The sequence below is a fragment of the Zonotrichia leucophrys genome, chromosome 2, assembly GCF_028769735.1.
Source record: "Zonotrichia leucophrys gambelii isolate GWCS_2022_RI chromosome 2, RI_Zleu_2.0, whole genome shotgun sequence".
Lineage (NCBI taxonomy): Eukaryota > Metazoa > Chordata > Aves > Passeriformes > Passerellidae > Zonotrichia > Zonotrichia leucophrys.
The window spans coordinates 18889617-18906902 of NC_088171.1; the positions used below are offsets into that span (position 1 = coordinate 18889617).

The 17286-nt window shown below is 39.2% G+C and overlaps 1 protein-coding gene and 1 long non-coding RNA gene across 2 annotated transcripts in view; one reads left to right on the forward strand and one right to left on the reverse strand.

Moving 5' to 3' along the window:
* The window catches only part of LOC135443663 (uncharacterized), a 42462-nt gene that overhangs the window by 4152 nt on the left and 21024 nt on the right, over window positions 1–17286 (forward strand). The window contains exon 2 of the long non-coding RNA XR_010439091.1: window positions 2471–2983. This is a non-coding gene — a long non-coding RNA (uncharacterized LOC135443663). The remainder of the gene's footprint in view (window positions 1–2470; window positions 2984–17286) is intronic.
* The window catches only part of ARMC3 (armadillo repeat containing 3), a 62574-nt gene continuing 52759 nt past the window's right edge, over window positions 7472–17286 (reverse strand). Inside the window, exons 17-19 of the mRNA XM_064704124.1 lie at window positions 12489–12683; window positions 9901–10063; window positions 7472–8438 (exon numbers count right to left, since the gene is read on the reverse strand). Coding sequence (XP_064560194.1) covers window positions 8238–8438; window positions 9901–10063; window positions 12489–12683 — 559 coding nt within the window. The 3' untranslated portion in view covers window positions 7472–8237. The remainder of the gene's footprint in view (window positions 8439–9900; window positions 10064–12488; window positions 12684–17286) is intronic.

Here is a 17286-nt window from a genome sequence, read left to right on the forward strand (position 1 = left end):
ATGGATTTATCACCCTGAACTAAGCCCTGACCATCTGTTCTATTCTCTCATTACAAACACAGAAAAAGCTAATTCATGATTGCATCATAAAAAAGTAAAATATAAATGATTTAAGAGTAGGGCATGCTTCACACTCTGATTAGGAAAATGCCTCTCTTCCTAGAGTGACTTCCCTGATAAGAAAGTTTGCCTTTTTCCCAGCAAATGGGAATTACTGAGGAATGAGGTTCGCTAGAACAAGTTTTATTCCCACTCATTCATCTTAGATGTATTTTTAAATTTGGGATTCATGTAAGTGAAGCTATGAATCTTCCTTTCCTTCTTTCTTAGGTGAGCCCCCAAAGATTTATTTTTGTTGGAAAAACTACCATTCTGTTCTCAAGGCATGAGCTGGTTTTCCACTTCATGGAAATGAAGTGCCTGGTGGCAATCTGGCCCAGCACACCCTGCTCCCACTGGAACAGGAGTTGAGGTTTCTTTTCCAGGACCTATCTGAGCGACTCTGAACTGAGCAAAAACTTCTCCAGCTTCATGTCATATAAAATTTGGCCAGATCTGCGGGGACAACCTGCTTATGTGGCAACCTTAAGTGAGGAGCTTTTGAAAAGGCTAAGTGTACTGAGTCAGTGCTGCTGTGGTAGATGTTTTTGTCCATATCTGCTATGTAGGAAGAGGGTAGAAAGGATCAGAGCAGGCTCTAGGTTTCAGATGGACCTCTTGTTTCTACACCATACTGCCATTCATCTAGCAAGAAAAAAATCTGATAAGCCAGGTATTGCTAGCCCATTTGTTAGTGAATTTCTTTAATTTCTGAGTGCCAAGCAAAGATACCTCCCCACCACACCTAATGTCCAGCAGTGTTTCAGTATCAAAACTGAGCACTGACCTGACTGAAACCTGTGCTACTCTCTACTACTGAATTTCTGTGGTCAGCAAATACACAGCAAGAGGCAACAACACACTGAGTCAGTGGCAGCCCCTGGATGAGGCACTGGAAAAGGTTCCCCTGAGAAGCTGTGGATGTTCCACGCCTAGAAGTTTTCAAGGTCGGGTTGGATGGTGCTTGGGACACCTTGGTCTAGTAGAAGGTGTCCCTGCCCACTGTAGGGGTTGGAATGAGATGATCTTTAGGAGCTCTCCCAACCCAAACCATTCTAGGATTCTGTGACTCCCATCCCTCCTCAATGCCATGGTAACAAATGCTACAGAGTAATCCCTGTGTAAATAACTCCAGAATTCCAACCAGAGGTTTTGCTCAGAAGGCGGCACCCTGAGCATTGGACCAGTGTGATCCCTGGCACATGGAACCCTGCTTCCTGAGCTCACCCTGAATTTCACATTATTTGTGTTTTAGACCTGTACCACATGCCTCACAGCTCTTGCCCTGTGGAACCTTCAGAGAGCTTACTTAGGACCAACATTAAATTTGGCCCAGTGCTGCACAGTCCAAGTCCCTGTCAGTTCCAGATGCTGTCTTGTCGTTGGGAGTTCCTTAAGAAATTTAGTACTTGAATGGCCCAATATTTGGGCTTATAGTCCCTGGCTTTTTTTGCACATATTTATACCTAGGAGCCAGCCTTTAGTCACTAGGTCTCTTTTTGGTAATGCAGCTCCCATTAATAGCAGGTGAATCTCGGATTAAACCCACTTCTATTAGAAGTCTGCAGAAGAAACAGTGTAATGAAAAGAAACTGGCACTCACAGCATGTTAGTCTTCTGTATGATCTACCATGGATAAACTGTGTCTTAAGAGTGCCCATTTGTCAGAGAATTCTCCAACTTTGGAAATTAGGTATCATTACCAACATCTGTTATATCTTGGGACACTGAGCAGACCTCCAGTCTTTCATAATATGTTCCCTAATGCCAATTAAAACTAATGAGTTGACATTTTGAAAAGCCTTTTGACTCTTTAAAATCTTTTTGACACCTGGCCTTTAAGGAATCTTCTTTCAGACTGTGTCACTAAAAGAACCTTGTTCAGAGAAGCTCATACTAAAAAGGAATTAAAAACATGCTATGGTGTGGGGGTTTTTGTTCAACTCCTTCTTATAACTAGGAAGAACAGCTGATCTGTAGAAAAAGGTGTACTGATTTTGAATGGGATAGAGTTAATTTATTTCACAGTAGCTGGTGTGGGGCTGTGTTTTGGTTTTGTGCTGGAGACACTGTTGATAACGTGGGGATGTTTGTTACTGCTGAGCAGCCCTTACACAGCACTAAGGCCTCTCCTGCTCCTTTCTCCACCTGTGAGTGGGCTGGGGTTGCACAAGAACCTGTGAGGTTCTTGCATCTTGCAGGATGCTGACCCAGGATGCTGACCCCAAGTGACCAGAGGCATTATTCCATAGCATCATGCTCCATGTATAAAACATGTATAAAGTGGTGATGAATTCCTAGGGTTGCTTTGCTTGCAAGTGCAGCTTTTGTTTTACCTATTAAACTGATTTTTCTGATTCTCTCTCTGCAGTTACAGGAGAAGGAGTGCATGAGAGGCTGATGGCTGATGTTAAACCACAACAGGATGAGAAAACACAAGAGATGAGTATCAGACATAGTAAAACAATCTAAGGATGTCTTCTGGAAACAGTAAGAGAAAGCAACAAAGAAATGGAGAACAGCCAGACTGCAAGCTGTGGGAGCAGCAGGAACTGAGGTGTCTGGTTGGGTGGTTAGCTCAACCTTTCTTGCAACAAAAGAATGAAGTGACTTTGGAGAAGTTTCTGCTTCACAAGAACTTGGCACCATGTTTTTACAGCAAACTTGCACAACACTGGCACCACAAAAAGGAAAGATGTTACCCTCTATGGAACCTGGGGGGAGTTACTTTTATGCAGCATGGATGAGGGAGTGAAAACCAGCAGTGAACAGCTCTTGCTGAAGAGCTTTTTTTTGTCTCTTATTCTAAAATAAGCAAAGAGATCCTGTGGAGCCCAAGCATTTGGTCTGCTGGAAGGCAGGGTCTGCTCTGCTCACTTGCAAGGTAGGATCAACAGAGGGGAGCTGCTTGTGGACAGCATTTGAGTAGGGGGGCCTAGCCTGGGCAAAGGGCTGCATGACTAACAGGATCTGCTGCCTACTGTGATACAACTGTTCTTCTCATCTTGCTGTATTTCCCCCAACATCTATCCAACTTCAAGTAAGAACTTGCTTCAATTATGCTTTGTACAAGGTTTCCATAAATGGTGTCTCTTAGCATATCAGTGAAATATCAATGACCTGGAAGAACCAGCTGGTTCAGTACCATGCAAAAAAGCTCACTCTTCACGAAAGAAAAGCTTTTACTAGCTCATTGTATCTCCAATACTCCAATTTCTTCCATGTCCTACAAATACATTTTTATAGGTCAGAGACACATATGTGTGTATATATAGCTTAGGGTTAGGGTTAGGGTCATGTCTCTCTCCTGTATGTCTCTCCAGCTGTGTTTCACTCATTCCTGTGCATACGTTACCTGTAGGTGAAGTCTAAATTCTGCCTGGGTGACAGTGGACAAGGAAGGCCAGATAAAGTTATTCCACTATTTCTGATATCTTTCAGTGTCAGAGACAGTGTTTGTATAATATAAAAATAATAAGCTCATTAAGAGGGCCAAAGAGCTGTTAGTTTATCTGCAAAGATCTGATGGAGTAGCAGCTCTGGAGAACAGTCCCATGTCCCATTTACACAGTTGTATTGCAAAGGCCACAGCCAGTGCCAGAGCAGAGTCCTTTGGTTGTTTCCATCTGTGCTGCCTGGGAGGAGGTACAGCTGCCTGGGAGGAGAGGAGGTTCAGTGCCACAGCTGCAGAGTTAGAGGGTTTGTGTATTGGATGTGCCAGTGGGTGGTTGCAGAGGTGTATCTGTGCTATGTGTTTTCATTTCTGTGTAATGTGTTATTAAATCCCTAGACACACAGAAATCCCCTCAGCTGTGAAGTGCTGAACCTAGCAGAGAACTCTGAAAATGCAGAAATGTATTTGAGCCATGCTTTTTACCTTCTCTAAACTGACCATTGTTGGAGATAGATTACTTTCAAGGACAGACTCCTGGCTAGAGCCTGTCTGTCCATTACTATGCTTTCTTCTTCTACTTTGTTGCGATGTGTTTGGGCTTTTAATTATATAGGGATTTTTTTCTTTTTTTTCAGTCTTCTGAAGGAAAATAGGTAGTGTCAAAGAGTTGTTGGGAGGAAGACCCTTGTATAAACCAGCAAGGCAGCTATGAAAATAATAAATGTTTTAGTGCACTTTTCTTGTCAGCTAAGTTGACATACTGACCAGTAAATGTCTACTGCCTCCATTCTGACACTCTGTGTCGATAATGAGCTGAATTTACAGAGAAATGAATCATGTAGTAGAAGAGGTGCAGATCCATGCAAAGAAGCTGTAGATGAAATAATATGTCACCATTCAAAGCCCACATTTACTAATAAAAGACTTGTTTTTCCCTGAAGACAAGTTTAGGGAGAAAAGTAACAGAAAAAAGTTCCTCTTGCATCTGAAAATAAATACGCATTTTGTTCTGAGAGCTCTGGATTCTTCTCAGGACCCAGAGTTAATCAGCAACAGAGATTTCCTGGAGGAAAAGTTCATTTCAGTTTCTACAATCACGGTAGTGCACAGTTTGAGGGAGGGATGCCAAGCCAATGCTCTAGTTTAGTAGTGGGTAATCAGAAACCATTTGAAATGTCCCAAATCTATAAATTACACTGCAGTTGTTCCCTGCTAGCATCAAGATAAAACAAGTGTAATTTACCCTCAGTGTTCCTACTGCTCAGGATCGAGGGTAACAGAGGACAAGCGTGGAAGAGCTGGTACTGCTGCTGCCAGCAATCTGTACTGCTGGGGGAAGCAGAGTCCACTTCTGCAGCGGGATGATTACCAGAAGCATCCCTCAGAAACAAGTCTCAGCCAAAAAATCATCTGCAGAGACTGGAATTACTCCCTTTGCCACAATGGTCCCAGATACACAGACAAGCAAAAGCAGAGGTTTGCAGGACCAAAGCATTAGACTCTCTCATACCCAAACCTCTACTGGAAGTTGCAATCCCATTGATACCATCATCACTTTGGTCTGCTGCTTTACTGACTCACATTCATCAGACAGATAGGAATCATACCTGACCTTTTATTAATGCAGCCCAGATTTGTATTTCTTGATATGCAGATGTGCTATATATTAAGCATTGTGCTTTTCAACGCCTAATCAAAACTAAAATTCTTTTTAATGAGTAGTGGGGGCAGCGGGGTGTGTATGTGTGTGCAGGTGTGGTGTGCCACTTGCAGATGCCTTGGAACAGACCATGCAGGAAGCTGAGCAGGGCACTTCATCACTTCTGCACAGCCAATACTAAGCTGGGCAGTTCCCATGAACAGGAGGAAAGAGTCTTCATGCCAGCTTCTCTCAGAAGCACAGACATGACAGTGAGGATGACTTGGGGGTGCCTCATTCAAATCAGGATCTCCAGTCCCCATCACTGTCCTGGGATAACCACCTACATGCCCTCTCTTTCAAGAAGCTGAGCACATCTCATTTGGTTTTCATTCTGCACAGCTGCTGGCCATGAGGCCATTTCTGTGTCGTTGCCTGGTGGTTACAACTCTGGAGGAATGAACCTTGTCTCAGTTCTTACCTTTGCTTAAGACAGCTTTTCACCTTGCAGGAGAGCACCTAATTATGAGGATCTTGTTCTAGGTAGGGTACAGTTTCTACATTTTACAGTAGATATTTACATGTCTAGGCAGTAAAATATAAGAACATTTCTGGAAGTGGGTATTGGAGTCCCAGACTATTTTTTCCCAAAGGAAAAGCCTAATTGCTGCTCCCAAATATTAAGTTGAAGAGCTTGCTCAATTTTTCTGTTTCTGTAGTCTATTAATCCTGCACTGTTTTCTGCATGACAGCAGATCTTTAAAAAGGGATGCAGAGTGCTTAGTGGCCAGAACAGATCCTGCAATGAGGTAGCTGCAGGCTGTTTTGTTTGTGCTTAGGAAGGCATCAAGCCTGACTCCTTCTGTGTGACTGATCTGCCCAGTGAACTATTATGTAAAAGGAAATACGAGCCCTTCCCCATCTGCTCCTTAAATGAAGGTAGGCAATCAATTCCCTCAGGCACAGCCCAAGCCAAATGGTGTGTGCTGAGCATGTCCTGGGAATACTCACCCAGCTGAGCCCTGTAGAAATGTTTAAACATTTTGTTTTCTGATTCAGTTCTGGAATGAGTGTGAGCTGAGCTGCTCTTATCAAAGGTGGGGGGATTCTTCACCAGGCCATGGACACAATTACAGGTCCCTGATTAACATCAAATAAAAAAGTGCGGCATTTCTTGACGTACTTGACAAATAAAGTGCAGTTTTCAAAGTAACCATTTTAGATTGAAGTGTTTATATTCTACCTAGACCTTAATTCTGACATCCAAGTGCATTACAATTTTGAAGAGACAGAATTCAGACAGTACAAAGTTCAAAACTGTGAAAGACGTAAAACATTTTTGGATCCTACATTTCTGGATCATCAAATTCTGCATTATGCAATGCAGGCTAGAGTATTTGGTTTTATTTATTTAGATAATTATTTTATGCAAAATGAGCTTATGTGTCTAGAAAATTCCCAATTTTTATTTTGAAAAACTGCATTTTGTCTGGTTTTTTTCATATTGATTTTTATTAGAAACAACAGAAATTGCTTTCTTTTCAAGACCTCCTCAAACACAGCAAGTCATACTTTAACGTTATGGTTCCAATACAAAATAATGAAATTCCAATGTAAGAAAACTATACAAAATTATAGCTAGCAGGAAATTAATTCTTATTTTACTTCAATTTACTGGACTTTCAAAGTTGTGGGTTTCTATACCAAATCATACCTGTCAGTGAGAGCATATGACCTTCCATCAGTCTCCTACCTGCTACATAGCAATGATAAGAAACACACCCTCACCTTTCTCTCAGTTCTGCCAGCACATCCTGCATTTTGTTTCCAGACTTCTTTTTCATTCTGATGTCTAGAGGACTGCTGAACATAAGGTAAAAAAAAATGGACATGAGGCCATATAAGCAAATTTACAACATAAATTTAGATAAAATATTCCCCTAAGGGCTACCAGGAAATCAGGCTGCATGTCAGAAGAGGAAGGAGAGGGAGTGGTGGGATCATGCTCATGAGCAGTAATGAATACAACAGATACAAACCTCCTCCTCCTCAACCAAAGCAGTCAAGGCAAGTGACTGTGCTTATACAAACATTAAAAAGCTAAAAGAATACAGACTCCAATTTTTTAAATCACATTTTTGGTAGGCAGGAAGTAAATTCCTTATTGTAGGTGTTCTGGTCTTCTGAAATTCAGTTCTGTTAGGCCTGCACTGGCCTAACTGCTGTACAGTACATTCTCTCAGCTTTCCACAGTAAACTCAATTGATAGTGGTGCTCTCTGAAATACTCCAGTGCATCCCTGACAGTTTCACCAGGAAGTGTTTCCCAGAGTGTTCTAGCCAGTGTTTTACCTCTCTTAAAAGCACCACCACTCCTCAGCAGCACCACTCTACCCCAGGCAGCAGGAAATACAAATTCCCTGTCTAACACTGCTGCCTTCTCAGAGTCCATTTTATCACCAAGTCAAAAATAAAGAACTTAAACAGATCACAAGCACTAACTTATCAATCATCTGTCTTTCCTGTGCCAGGACAAACAGTATATACTTTCATCCAGACTATCCTATTATCTGTAAATATTAACTCTGCCAAGTTTTAAGAAATATCAATGGGATTTTTTTCTATGGAGGCTGAAAGTATAATGTTATTGTAGTTCTAGTTCTCAGTTATTGGGTTATTTCACACAAAAATTGTCCAGTTGTTTTTAGGTGTCTTGTCATTTCATCAGATGTCACATTTTTTTGCTTTATGGACATGAAATTCCTATAAGTGTGCATGGGATTTGAAGGAAAATTAAAAAAAAAAGAATATGCTGTATTGGAATTTAACTTATTTAATAAGCATTGTAATGTTAGCATACACCAAATATTATTGATTACCAAATTTTAATCTGTAGTTTTGCAATTTAGTCCTCAAATACTACAAAAAATTAACAAAATTTCTTAGCACTGAAGCTAGATATCAAAACCACATTTAATTAAACATTTCAGAAAACATACCAGATACGCTTCTTTTTGATAGTTGGATATGAACCCCCTCTTGTTTCATAAATACAGCACTGCAAACATATTTAAAATATTTATTTTGGTGATATTCATCAAGATTATTAAATACGTTTGTATTGATCAGCCTTTGCACTTCCTTGTTTAAACAATAAGCCTGGTTCAAACATTACATCTACAACATACTCTTGAGGAGGAAGCAGAAGCCCTTTGGGAGTGTATTCAACCAATTTAACTTCATTCCAACATCTGTTATACTTGCCACGAACTAAACTACAGCCAATGCCGATTCTGTCTGCTATCACCTAAAAAAGAAAGAAAAAGTAGTTAATGCAGTTAATTCATGTAGCTTCTGTGATATAAAGCAAGGCCCAGTGATGCTTAAAAAACAAAATCAACACCTGAAAGTCCTAGAGCTTTCTTGAAACATACTTTATAAATTTTTTAAGTGTTCCAAACTTCAAACCTTTATTGTTGGTTTTGTGTAGAAAATGTAAGCTTTTAAATGTTATTTCTCACATTTCCAATGCACAGCATGAAAAACATTCATTTTAACTCTTTTCAAACACTGATATGGTTATCAGCCAGTCCTTCAGATCTCAAATGAAGTGCAACACCCACAGTCCCCAGCAGTGCTTTTTGTCTACTTGGAAGACTTCCGGATAACATTTTAAAGTCTATTCAAGCAACGAGGCGTAGGCACGCTGCACACATATAGCTAGCATGAAATGTGAAGTGTAAAAAGGTAACATTTTTATCAGTGTAAGTTTAGGACTGTAGCTTCACTCTGAAGCACACTCCTTGCTTTTCAGCCCTGGAAATGTGGGAAGCAATGAAATGTGAGGCAAGTGGCTGCTAGATGAAACACCTGCCCTTCCTCTGGGCTGCACTATCACAGACAGACCTGTAATGGTTTCCAGCTACCAAACTGCTTTTTCAACACACATCTGCTGTGAAGGAATGAAACCCTGGAAGATTTTTAACTTGTTACAAATGGACAGATACCCATTGCTTAGAGTGCTGTGGCTTTAAGAGAGATGACCTGTCCCTACAAAAGTTTCTTAGGACAGTGGAGCATAATTAATTCACACCCTCAGAATGTCATAAAATAAGTTGGAAACTTTATCTCCCTATGGATATCATAAATTTAGGGTTGTACACCTTCTCCTGTGTACTCTTTCCTAGGTTCTTCCTTCTTAATGTGTTTGATTCTCTGTTTCTTTCCATTCAAGAAAGAGAAAAATCCAGGCAAGGAAAAAGGATGGGATAGATAACCAGGCTGCACCAGTACATCTTCATAGAAAGAAAAAAGAAATAAAACTTCCCAGTTTCTTCTAAGAAACTAGAACATAGACACTGTTATGTACTATCACAGAATACTGGATAGATACCAAATAAAAAATTGTCTCAACAAGTTTACATTTGCAGCATGGAAAAAGAAGCAAGCTGCATAATTCAATATTTTGCAGTTTACAGAAAATGTAAAATGTTTTGACTCCAAATCAAATACTTTGGCTTTTTGCCACTTATCAAGTATTCTGCTGATATCACTTAAGACAATTTAATGACAACAAGAATGTTTACAGAAAGAAGCGATGCTGGCTTTCATTCACTGGGAAATCAACTTTGCTGTTGAAAAATGATGAAACTGTATACCAAAGATTTTACATGATTATAAATAATGTATCAAAATGATGCAAATATACTTTAGTTTAGATTATCTATTTAACAACAATATGTTATGTTGCAAAATAAATGATAGTGTACCTTGAAAAGTAAAGCCCTGTGATAGAATGTCCCTCTTTTGATTTTCCCGATAGGCACAATGTTGCTTTTCAGGTCAAATTCTATTTCACTCATGTCAAGTTCCCAGCAGAAATTATGTAGTTCCTCTTTTTCAACAGGGCCACCCATCCTCTCTGCCACAAACCTGTTTCAAATGCAACTGGGATCAATTACATCTATAATTCCTCTTGTATTTATTGCAAAAATGTAGCACAATAAAATGTATACAAGCAAGAAGTGAATGACCTTTAAGACTGTAATACTTTTTCTACTTTTTCTTAATTTTTTTTTTAATTCAGTAATTGGTATTTTAAATATGCTTACTGATTAAAACAGATAACCATAACTTAGGTCATTCATATTTTGTCACCAAAACCAAGGTGCAAAAGCAGAGATTCTGGAGAGCTGTAGTATAGGCACAAAGTCACCAGAAAAAGTCATCAATAACAGTGTAATTACTGAAGAAGTAATTACAGAAGCTGATGGTCATGTTTACAGGTAACAGATTAGGTGAGTTACATGTTACAGTCTCCAGACCTATTATTTGTTTGAAATAGTAATAAAGGCATGAGAATATGTATGACAAAAATAAAGCCATAGTTAATGATCCCAACATAGAAAAGCAGCTGTATTCATTGAAGGTACTATCTTCTATGTGTGCTTTCTCATATTGAAGCCAATATTTTGAGGGTGAGCAGTATTTATCCATTTAAACAAATGCCTCAGAAATAGAAACAGATCAGAACTCACTGTCAGTGCAAGCTCTGCCAAAACCACATCTTTTGGGGGACTGTGCACACACAGGACCAAGCCCTGGTTTGTAAGTGTCCCCATACACACACACCTTCATCTCCCCTGTGCAGGTCATGTATGTAAAGACCTTTGTTCCCCTCAGTGCCTCAGCCACAGGCACAAGGGTTGTTGAGGTCTCTCACTCTGGACAAGATGTTGCAGAGCTGACATGAAAATCACAAGCCATTGCTTCCAACAGAGAGCTAAAATTTGCATCCCCTCCTCTGCAGAAGCAGTAAATGTGTTCCTCTGCCCAGCACAAGCAAGGCAACTTCCAAGGCCTTGCTTTTCAAAATTCAGAGTTGAGGAAGCATTTGTTGCAATAGCATGGGCACAGGGAGCTATCACCAAGCGTGTCAGACAGGGTATCTTGAAGCTGGGAATTACTGGGTGAAGCTGAGAAAGTGTGGGGCAGCACAGCAGCCCCTTGTGCTGCGTGTGCCCATGGGCAGCCCTCATTAAAGAGAGCAATGCTGCCCAGCCAGCGTGCTCACCACCACACAAAGGTGGGCTGTGTTTGTTCCAAAGGACACATCCAGAATTTCTCATGTCCCTCATCTAGCCTGAGCTCCTCCCCAGAGAGCACAGGAGAACTCCAGCCAGGCTGTCAGGCTGCTGAGGGATGCTGCAGCTGCCTTCTCCCCCACTCCCTATTCAACACATGCTACTCAGGCAGGTGCCTGAAATGCAACACAGACAGAAAAATCCTCACAGAAAACATTCCAGTTAAATTTCCCGTGATTGTTTCACTGCGTTGTGTGTCTGCAAGTATTTCACTGGTGTGTTAGAAGAGCAGATTTATAAGACAATTTTATGGATTCCACCTTGAGGAAGGCAGCATGATTTATACACAGATGGATAGTTAAAGATTAATTTCTGTCCTGTCAAATTCTGCAATCAATGGAAAATTCATTCCTCATATCACATTAGATGACTTCATTAAAAACGAGAGTTAGTAAAAGTAACAAATTTTGTGAAAGTAAGTGGGATCTGATGCCAAATTCTCCAGATTCAGGAGGCAGCCTGGAAACTGCTAAGATATAAAGGTTAAACTATGGAGAAGATGAAAACAGACGCACTGCTTGGAGGCGACAGTGATTGGTGCCCAGGCTGAGCAGTCAGTGCAAGCAATGAATCACACATTGATACCAACAGTCTGTACATGCACTATTGCAATATTCTGGCACTATTAAATCGTCAGGATGTTAATTACAAGAGCACTTAAAAGCTATGTTAGAAAACTTGTATTATGCTTTTGGCTCAATAGAAAACAAAATACAACAGAGTTGCAGTCCCAAGGGGTTCCAAAACCAAGTAGGCAGGAAAGATGGTAGGAGAACAGACATGATATATGTCACTGGCAACCATCTTGACTATTAGGTCTGGGTTCTAACCACATTTTTAGGCTTTGCAAAACTTGGAACTCTGGGGCTCCTTGATTATGTAGATGCTATATGCAGCTGATGTTTTCACTGGAAAGAATCAGTACAGATGTATAAATGTGAAAAATAACCTGAAATTGTCTATGAGAATATTTTTTAAAATGAGAAATTGATACTCTTCTATTGCAAGTGATACTTTATCTTAAAATGTATTAAATTAATTACAACAAAATTAGAAACAAGAAGCTTAAAATCTAAACATGTCAACATTCTGGGCCAAAGCAGATTTGGATTCCACTTACGCATGGGAAAATAGCTATTTTGAAAAAGTTGACTTTGGATAAGAAAACAGTTATTTTACTAATTTGGCTTATGGAAATACAATTTGGTACTTACTGTGCAAGAGCCACAACCTGTTCCCGGGTAGAAGTTATTGGTAGAATTGTTTTGGAAGCATCATTAATGTAATCCATTAAAACATAGTCAGGTGGTGGTACCCAATGGGAATTTTCTAGCTTTATTTCCTCCAGGATTGTTGGTGCAACTTGAATAACTTTTGGTTTTTCCTCCTCTTTTTTCCCTCTCCCTTTTCTTACATAGAAAAAAAAATATTATACACTTATCTAGAATACTTATCTAGAATACTGTATTCTCTAAAGTTCAAATTCAAACACATAAGTTCTCCAACAGGACATTTAGACATATTGACTAGGGAGAGGTGGAAGGTAGGAGACATCTTTTATCTTGATAACAAATATCCAAAATCTACAAAGCTGTAGAGAACACTTGTGGAACATGCCTACAGGAGGTGGTTAGGAATAAATGCCACTAGCTCTGTATTAACATTGTTGTCAATTCTCATTTTATTTTTAGTTAATGGTTCTGATATGCCTTTCCCATGTATGGATCATATAGAGGAGGAGATACTTACCTACTATATACATATAGGGCATATTTTTAGTTATGGTTTGGTTTTGTATGGATATGAACTAAAAACTACAAACTCCAATGATTTTTTACTTGATAAAAATCTGGTCTTCAAATAAAGGAAAAAATGGTATCAAAAGCACAGCTGAAATCTTGACAGGACTTCCCAAAAGACAGCCTCTGTAATTGCAAGTTCAGGTACTTCAAGCATTATGCAAACTACAGCATAGCCTGTCAGAGAAAGATTTTACAACAATTCTGGTTTTTTGCTGACTCTTTTTCAATGGACATGCTTCATATTTTCCTAATGCTCAGGATCTGAAAAATTACTATGATCCTAAACAGGCATCTTAAGCACCCAGCAGAAGTATAAATGAAATTACTGTTCTGCTTAAATTAAATACTGTGCATTTCACAAGTTATGCAGCAACTATAAAATCATTATTTTACAAAAGGTATTATTAAGGTCAATACAATTAGACAGTTTAGGATCTTTTGTTTGTGGGAACACATGAAATGAGTGTTTTGTAAGCATTGTGTCTTTTTTCAGTGTAGATCCTGAAAATTTTTACTGTGAAATACAAACAAAACTTCTTTATTTAATTTTATGGTTCTGGCTCATTTTTTAAAATCTATAATACTTCTGGTGATCTTGGAAGGAAAAAGAAAAAAAAAAAGAAATAAAGACTACTAGAGTACATGGCTCCAAGACATACTATCATTATTGCATGCTCTTCAAATTATTCTTAAAATTTATACTATGAATAGCACTCTTAAGATGGAAGGCATTGAATAAAGCAAAAGGGCGTACATCATTATCAGTAGTTGAATTCAAGCAATTTGTCTTCAGAATACTTTGCAAACTTTTCTTTAACCTATGGAGATTTACCATATTCACAAAGAGCCCTTTAAATACGTGTCACAAAGCACATTATTTTATAAAGGTAACCAATTAAGATTTAATCTTAAAATTATAGAAAATTCACCACCCTCTTAAATAAACTGTTCTGGTTATTAATTACACTTACACTTGGAAAAAAGCAGACAAACAGTTTGCTTTATCTAATTTGACTCTATCTAACTATAGCCAGAGAACCTTATAATGCTAGATTAAATAGCTATCTACTTATCAATTTATCCATTTATACATTATGGTTAAAAATACTGTATTTTAAAAATCTTGAATTATTCCGAACTGTCTGGTGTCCAGTTTAGGAGGTTTTCAAGAGAACAACATTTAAAAATGCTACAATTCTTGTTTCTCTGCCATTTTCCCTTTCCTCCCCCTTCTTCCCTTCTATCCTTCCAGTACTTTCTTTTCTCTATGAGAAGTGCACCATTAAATTACAGTGCTGTAGGAGAATTTGTTTCCTATTCCTACCTATTCAAATGACTCTAGAATCACACTTATTCTCCTCCTTTCCAATTTTCAGGAACAAAACACCTGAGAGAGATGAGTTTGAACAGTGATTTGTTTGGGTTTTATGCTGCTGCTTATTTCTCTCAGGTATGACTATGTTGTGTTCCTTGGGGGAATAGCTGATTTAAGGTTGTCTTCCACACTTGTCTCTCTCTTACTCCTCAATTCTTCAGTTCATCATATCTGTCTTATCCTTATCTCATAAGGAACTGTGGAGCTGCAGTCTTACAGCTCAGTGCTATAAAATAACCAGTAACCTCTACAGGAGACTTCTACTGCCCTTTCTTCTTGCCCTCTTTTTTAATCCCCATTTTCTTGCCAGTGGGAATTGTGACATCAGAAAAAAAAATCACTCTCATTTCTCAGAGCTGTCTTCCTACTTGTGAGACTACTTGCTGTGAAAGCAGAGGAATATTGCAAAGGAGAGCTCATGGCACTTAATAGTCTCCAAGCTGTTTCTGATTCTTTGCAACTTTAGTACAAGAGTCCAACAGGTCACCAGAGCATCAGCTGGAGGAAGAAGGCAGCCAATACAATATTCTACCATCAAAAGCAGCCATGACACCTATATTCTTTCCCATTTTGCATAGCTTAAATGCCCTGGTTCTCTTTTGAAAAGGAGCAAATGGACATGGGGAAGTATTTCCTTAAATGCAGTATTGAAACATAGGAGGGAATAAATACACATTTATTAGTCTACATTAAATACAATCTTTTAGCCCAGTCAATGTGTATATCAGATATGAAACTGCCTGATTAAAAATGTTGCTGTCTATGAAAATATATGTCAAACTATCAACTAAGCACTTCCTCACATCTAATTCAAACATTTCCAGCAGACAATTACAACTGCCCTTTCTCTTGGCTTTCAACAATGGTTTATATAAAGTAGTATCACTTTTTCAAAACAATGGTTTTAAACAGTGTTCAGTAGTACTTTGCAAAATAAAGATGAACAGAAAATATGATCAAAGGAAAAAATAAGCAGGAAAAAGTCTAAGCATGTTTGAGACTTGGAGTCAGCTACTGACCTTCAAGTAACTCCCATATATCTCAGAAATTAATAATAATAATGATGTATGAATTATGGATTCAAAATGAATGACAATGGGGTTATAAATCATAGAACTTGATCATGACATTCAAAAGCAATTATTTCTTACTTGAAGAAAGGAGTCCTTGTACCCCTGCAAGGTTTACTATGGGAAATCGAGTCAGGCATTTATTTTTTCCTAAAGAAATTTTTTTGCTTTTCAAAGGAGTTATGGTTGCAAACAGAGCAGTCATTTACACTGTAAGTGATATAAATTACATTAGAAAGCAACTATCCAAGTGTATCCTCATCACACACTGTAATAAACAAATATATTATCTTGTCAGAACAGGTCTCCCAGCTGCTGAAATTATACAAAATGGCCTATGACTCTAGAGTATCTTCCAAGGTGAAGGAACTCCCCACTGGAGCAGAGAAAAAATAACTGGGGCTCAGCATCTCCCCTTGCCTCTGCTCCCTTTGACTAGATTGGCAGAGGCACAGTGGGTCATGAGCAGGGCACATGGAGCAGCAGGAGGACTCCCCACTGGAGCAGAGAAAAAATAACTGGGGCTCAGCATCTCCCCTTGCCTCTGCTCCCTTTGACTAGATTGGCAGAGGCACAGTGGGTCATGAGCAGGGCACATGGAGCAGCAGGAGGACCTGGGAGGGGGCAGAAGCTGGGACAGGCCTCCTAAGGCACTCAAGCTGCTGTATCTACTCTGGTGCATCCTGAAACAGGAACCTTCCACAATGCAATTCATACAATCCATTCCAGGTATCTACTATCAAATGATTTAAACTGAATTTCAGAAGTGCTTGCAGTCCAAATAACTAGTCAAATGGGAATGTCTACCTTGTAAGTCAATAACTTTTGGATAGACTAGTCTGAAAATTTGGGTCACGATTTAGGTCAAAACCTCAAACATTCAGAGTCAGTAGCTATTATCTGTCAGTAATTTGCATGTCTATTCTAAACAAATTTATATAATTCAAACATATTCAAATATAACTCAAAGTATAATACTTTCAGCCTTTTTCTCTAGTGCTGCTTTTGCTGAGTGAACACCATTGTCCAGGTAACTTCTGATTTTCTCCTGTTGGAGATACCACTGAATTATTGAAATCAAAAGCAAGTTTCAGTATTGTCTTGATTTTCTTACTGCACATTTCATTTCTCAAGTGCAGATGCAATCATACACAGAAATATACAAGCAGTGTCAGAAATCAGCCATTATCTCTGTCAATAAAACACCTGTACAGACAGTAGGGTATCAGTTCATGAATGAGCTCCACAATAAAAATTGGAAACACAGTACATCAGCTCCTGCAACATACATGCCATTTCTCCTTTTTCTCCAACCCTGCAGCACTCAGCATTTCCATCACTGACTAGAACTCACAGCCCTTAGCCATTGCCAAGGTTCCTTTACCATAAAGAAAGGAAAATTAGGAAGTCAGGCCTGGGACCCACAGAAAGCAGCATGATAAATAGTCACTGCACTAAGTTAGTTAAGAGAAAAGCCAAGGACAGCTGTAGGTTGTATGACATTCCTATCAAGGACTAGAGGCCATTCCATTGATGACAAGGAGGCTCCATTGGGACTGCTTTTGGATTCCCCTGGAATCAGGCATGCACACCTGCCTTCTGCAGAAGGCACTGCTGTGGTCACAACTGTGCTGCTGTTTTACAGGAAGGACAGCTGGGAGACCATGGCTCAGTTTCCTTCCACAGGAACAAACTACAGATCAAGTATTTTATATCAGACAAGGACTAAAAGCCTGATCTTGGTGAGAGTAAGGAGAGTTAAGTA